General features: G+C 48.8%; 1 protein-coding gene across 2 annotated transcripts in view; it reads right to left on the reverse strand.

Annotated features, from left to right (window-relative positions):
- Window positions 1-4083, reverse strand: part of UCK1 (uridine-cytidine kinase 1) — an 11800-nt gene extending 7717 nt beyond the window's left edge. The window contains exons 1-2 of one of the 2 annotated variants that reach the window (XM_029062457.2): window positions 3957-4083; window positions 60-219 (exon numbers count right to left, since the gene is read on the reverse strand). In XM_029062457.2, the coding sequence (XP_028918290.1) occupies window positions 60-219; window positions 3957-4055 (259 nt within the window). In that variant the 5' untranslated portion in view covers window positions 4056-4083. Of the gene's footprint in view, window positions 1-59; window positions 220-647; window positions 669-3956 lie in introns of those variants that run through there. The other variant, XM_039911774.1, reaches the window with a different exon arrangement.
- Between the last annotated feature and the right edge of the window lie 1917 nt (window positions 4084-6000).

A 6000-nucleotide genomic window follows, 5' to 3' on the forward strand; every position in this document is an offset into this window, starting at 1 on the left:
CCCCACGGCCCTCTCGCCACCCTCCACACCGCTCTTCCTCCCTCCGGGGGCAGATCTACCTGGGTGATCAAAGTTGTACTGCCCCTTTAGGGCCTTGGCCTTCTGGTCGGCCGTCAACACCTTGTAGAACCGGTCCTGGCTCAGAATGACCAGTTTGCGCTGCCGATGGTCCACTTCGTTCTGGCCCAGGAGCTCCATGATCTTCTCGCACACTGTGGACTGGTGGGAGAGTCACACAAACTCACAATGAGACACACACTCACAACAAAGCAGCGTGGCTTGGTGGATAGACCACAGGCCTGGGAGTCAGAAGGACCTGGATTCTTGACCTGTCTGCTGGGTGATCTTGGTCAAGTCCCTTAACTTCTCTGTGCCTCAGTTACCTCATCTGTAAAATGAGGATTGAGACTGTGAGCCCCACGTGGGACAGGGACTGCGCCCAGACTGTGAGCCCGTCATTGGGCAGGGATTGTCTCCGTTGCCGAATTGCACATTCCAAACGCTTAGTACAGTGCTCCGCACATAGTAAGCGCTCAATAAATACCATTGAATGAACCTGATTTACTCATACCCACCCCAGCGCTTAGTACAGTGCCTGGCACATAGTAAGCACTTAACTACCATCATTATTATGTCTGCTGTCTCACCTTGGGCAAGTTTCTTCTCTGTGCCTCAGTTCCCTCATCTGTAAAATGGAGATGAGTGTGAGCCCCGTGTGGGACAGGAACTGTGTCCAAAGTGATTAACTTGTAACATCCCCAGCGCTTACAACAGTGATCGGTACACAGTAAGCACTTAGCAAGTACCGTTAGTAACGTTATAATAGGACTCCAATCCCAGTGACAGCTCAGACTGCTGGGCAAGGGCCTGGGAGTCAGAAGGTCCTGAGTTCTAATCCCCACTCCGCCACTTGTCTGCTGTATGACCTTGGGCAAGGCACTTGACTTCTCTGTGCCTCAGTTACCTCATCTGTAAAATGGGGCTGAAGCCTGTGAGCCCCACGTGGGACAACCTGATTACCTCGATTCTACCCCAGTGCTTAGAATTGTGCTTGGCACATAGTAAGCGTTTAACAAATACCATCATTATTAGTATTATTATTACCCTATAACTCCCCCATTGTTTAGAACAGTGCTTAGAACATAGTAAGCTCTTAACAAATACCACAGTTACTATTGAGACCCTGCAAATCGTGATGCCAGTGGAAGCAGCATGGCTTAATTCTGGGAGTCAGAAGGTCATGAGTTCTAATCCCAGCTCTGCCACTTGTCGGCTGTGTGACTGTGGGCAAGTCACTTAACTTCTCTGTGCCTCAGTTCCCTCATCTGTAAAATGGGGATTAAGACTGTGAGCCCCACGTGGGACAACCTGATTCCCCTATGTCTACCCCAGCGCTTAGAACAGTGCTCGGCACCTAGTGAGCGCTTAACAAATACCAACATTATTATTATTTAACTTCTCTGTGCCTGTTTCCTCATCCATAAAATGGGAATTAAATGTGTGAGCCCGACGTGGGACAACCTGATTACCCTGCATTACCCCAGGGCCTAGGACAGTGCTTAGCACAGTAAGCACTTAATACCATCATTATTTTTCCAGCACCCAGAACAGTACTTGGCACGTAGTAAGCACTTAAATACCACCAATATTTTTCCAGCGCTCAGAACAGTGTTAAGTACTTACTCTGTACCAAGCCAACACCATCATTACTTTTCCAGGGCTCAGAACAGTGCTTGGCCCAGAGTAAGCGCTTAACAAATACCAAAATTATGATTATCACCCCAGCGCTCAGATCAGTGGTCGGCACATAGTGAGCACTTAACAAATACCAAAATTATGATTATCATCACCCTAGCGCTTACAGCAGTCCTCGGCACACATTGAGCGCTTAACAAATACCAAAATTATCACCACAGTGCTTAGCACATAGTAAGTGCTTAAGAAGTACCAAAATTATTACCCCAGCGCTTAGAACAGTACTTGGCACGTAGTGAGCGCTTAATACCAAAATTACGATTATGATTATCATCCCAGCGCTTAGAACAGTGCTTGGCACAGAGTGAGCACTTAACAAATACCAAGGTTATGATTATCACCCCAGCGTTTATAACAGTGCTTGGCACGGGGGGGGGGCGCTTAACAAATACCAAAATTAATTATGATTATAACCCAAGCGTTTAACAAATACCAAGATTATGATTATCATCCCAGCGCTTAGAACAGTGCCCGGCAGAGAGGAAACGCTTAACAAATACCGAAATGATGATTACTGTTATCACCCTAGCTCTCGGAACAGTGCTTGGCACATAGTGAGCGCTTAACAAATACCAAAATTCTGATTATCACCCGGGCGCTTAAATACCAAAATGATGATTATCACCCCAGCGCTCAGAACAGAGCTCGGCACATAGTGAGCGCTTAAATACCAAAATTATGATCATCATCACCCTAGCGCTTAGAACAGTGCTCGGCACATAATGAGCGCTTAAATACCAAAATTATGATTATCATCACCCTAACGCTTAGAACAGTGCTCGGCACATAATGAGCGCTTAGCACATACCAAAATGATGATTATCACCCCAGAGGTTAGAACAGTGCTCGGCACAGAGTGAGGGCTTAACAAATACCAAAATGATGATTATCACCCCAGCGCTTAGAACAGTGCTCGGCACCTAGGGAGCGCTTAACAAATACCAAAACTATGATTATCACTCGAGTGCTTAACAAATACCAAAATGATGATAATCACCCCAGCGCTCAGAACAGTGCTCTGCACAGAGTGAGCGCTTAACAAATACCAAAATGATGATTATCACCCCAGCGCTCAGAACAGTGCTCGGCACAGAGTGAGCGCTTAACAAATACCAAAATAATGATTATCACCCCAGCGCTCAGAACAGTGCTCGGCACATGAGCGCTTAACAAATATCAAAATAAAGATTATCACCACCCTAGCGCTTCGAACAGTGCTCGGCACATAGTGAGTGCTTAACAAATACCAAAATGATGATTATCATCCACCTAGCGCTTAGAGCAGTCCTCGGCACATAATGAGCGCTTAACAAATATCAAAATAATGATTCTCACCCCAGCGTTTAGAACAGTGCTCGGCACATAATGAGCGCTTAAGAAATACCAAAATAATGATTCTCACCCCAGCGTTTAGAACAGTGCTCGGCACATGAGCGCTTAACAAATATCAAAATAAAGATTCTCACCCCAGCGCTTAGAACAGTGCTCGGCACCTAGGGAGCGCTTAAGAAATACCAAAATAATGATTCTCACCCCAGCGCTTAGGACAGTGCTCAGTACATGAGCGCTTAACAAATATCAAAATAAAGATTCTCACCCCAGCGCTTAGAACAGTGCTCGGCACCTAGGGAGCGCTTAACAAATATCAAAATAAAGATTCTCACCCCAGCGCTTAGAACAGTGCTCGGCACCTAGGGAGCGCTTAACAAATATCAAAATAAAGATTCTCACCCCAGCGCTTAGGACAGTGCTCGGCACATAATGAGCGCTTAACAAATACCAAAATAATGATTCTCACCCCAGCGCTTAGGACAGGGCTCGGCACCTAGGGAGCGCTTAACAAATACCAAAATAATGATTCTCACCCCAGCGCTTAGAACAGTGCTCGGCACCTAGGGAGCGCTTAACAAATACCAAAATAATGATTCTCACCCCAGCGCTTAGGACAGTGCTCGGCACATAATGAGCGCTTAACAAATACCAAAATAATGATTCTCACCCCAGCGGTCAGAGCAGTGCTCGGCACCTAGGGAGCGCTTAGCACATGCCACCGTTATTGTTGGGGGGGGGGGGGGCCGGGATTCGAACCCACGCCCTCGTAGCCTCCTTAGGAATGACGTCATTGGCAGCAACGGGGACCGTTGCAGATGTTCAGGGGCGAGGGAAGCGATGGGGCTTTGGATGTGGCGGCCCGGTCTCACCTTGCCGCTGGCGGTGCCGCCGCTGACCCCGATGAGGAAGGGCCGCCGCGCCGGCCGGTCCTGCTCCCCCGGCCCGCAGCCGCCGCCAGCCGAAGCCATGGCCGGCGCCGAGGGCCGAGCCGCCCGGGAGGACTACAACTCCCAGCGGCCCCCGCGCGCCGGCACCCACCGCCCGTCACGCGGCGGACGCCGCGAGGCGGGGCGGGAATTGTAGTCCGCCCTCCCCCCACGCATGCGCCGCTTGCCCTCCCCCGCCCTCGGGCGTCCTCTGGTGGGCGGGGAGGGGAGGAGAGCGTTATCCATCCCTTAATAATGTTGGTGTGGGTTAAGCGCTTACTAGGTGCCGAGCACTGTTCTAAGCGCTGGGGTAATAAGGTTGGTATTTGTTAAGCGCTTTCTAGGTGCCGAGCACTGTTCTAAGCGCTGGGGTAATAAGGTTGGTATTTGTTAAGCGCTTACTAGATGCCGAGCACTGTTCCAAGTGCTGGGGTAATAATGATGCTGGTATGTGTTAAGCGCTTACTAGGTGCCGAGCACTGTTCTAAGCGCTGGGGTAATAATGTTGGTATTTGTTAAGCGCTTTCTAGGTGCCGAGCACTGTTCTAAGCGCTGGGGTAATGATAAGGTTGGTATTTGTTAAGCGCTTACTAGGTGCCGAGCACTGCTCTAAGTGCTGGGGTAATAAGGTTGGTATTTGTTAAGCGCTTTCTAGGTGCCGAGCACTGTTCTAAGCGCTGGGGTAATAAGGTTGGTATTTGTTAAGCGCTTACTAGATGCCGAGCACTGTTCTAAGTGCTGGGGTAATAATGATGCTGGTATGTGTTAAGCGCTTACTAGGTGCCGAGCACTGTTCTAAGCGCTGGGGTAATAATGTTGGTATGTGTCAAGCGCTTTCTAGGTGCAGAGCACTGTTCTAAGCGCTGGGGTAATAATATTGGTATTTGTTAAGCGCTTACTAGGTGCCGAGCACTGTTCTAAGCGCTGGGGTAATAAGGTTGGTATTTGTTAAGCGCTTACTAGATGCCGAGCACTGTTCTAAGTGCTGGGGTAATAATGATGCTGGTATGTGTTAAGCGCTTACTAGGTGCCGAGCACTGTTCTAAGCGCTGGGGTAATAATGTTGGTATTTGTCAAGCGCTTTCTAGGTGCAGAGCAATGTTCTAAGTGCTGGGGTAATTCATTCATTCAATAGTATTTATTGAGCGCTTACTATGTGCAGAGCACTGTACTAAGCGCTTGGAATGAACAAGTCGGCAACATAAGGTTGGTATTTGTTAAGCGCTTACTAGGTGCCGAGCACTGTTCTAAGCGCTGGGGTAATAAGGTTGGTATTTGTTAAGCGCTTTCTAGGTGCCGAGCACTGTTCTAAGCGCTGGGGTAATAAGGTTGGTATTTGTTAAGCGCTTACTAGATGCCGAGCACTGTTCTAAGTGCTGGGGTAATAATGATGCTGGTATGTGTTAAGCGCTTTCTAGGTGCCGAGCACTGTTCTAAGCGCTGGGGTAATAATGTTGGTATGTGTCAAGCGCTTTCTAGGTGCAGAGCACTGTTCTAAGTGCTGGGGTAATTCATTCATTCAATAGTATTTATTGAGCGCTTACTATGTGCAGAGCACTGTACTAAGCGCTTGGAATGAACAAGTCGGCAACATAAGGTTGGTATTTGTTAAGCGCTTACTAGGTGCCGAGCACTGTTCTAAGCGCTGGGGTAACAATGTTGGAATTTGTTAAGCGCTTACTAGGTGCCGAGCACTGTTCTAAGTGCTGGGGTAATAATAAGGTTGGCATTTGTCAAGCGCTTACTAGGTGCCGAGCACTGCTCTAAGCGCTGGGGTAGACACAGGGGAATCAGGTTGTCCCACGTGGGGCTCACGGTCTTCATCCCCATTTTACAGATGAGGGAACTGAGGCACCGAGAAGTGAAGTGACTTGCCCCCAGTCACACAGCTGACAAGTGGCCGAGCGGGGATTCGAACCCATGACCTCTGACTCCAAAGCCCGTGCTCTTTCCACTGAGCCACGCTGCCACAGGGGAATCAGCTTGT

Source organism: Ornithorhynchus anatinus, chromosome 4, assembly GCF_004115215.2.
Source record: "Ornithorhynchus anatinus isolate Pmale09 chromosome 4, mOrnAna1.pri.v4, whole genome shotgun sequence".
NCBI lineage: Eukaryota > Metazoa > Chordata > Mammalia > Monotremata > Ornithorhynchidae > Ornithorhynchus > Ornithorhynchus anatinus.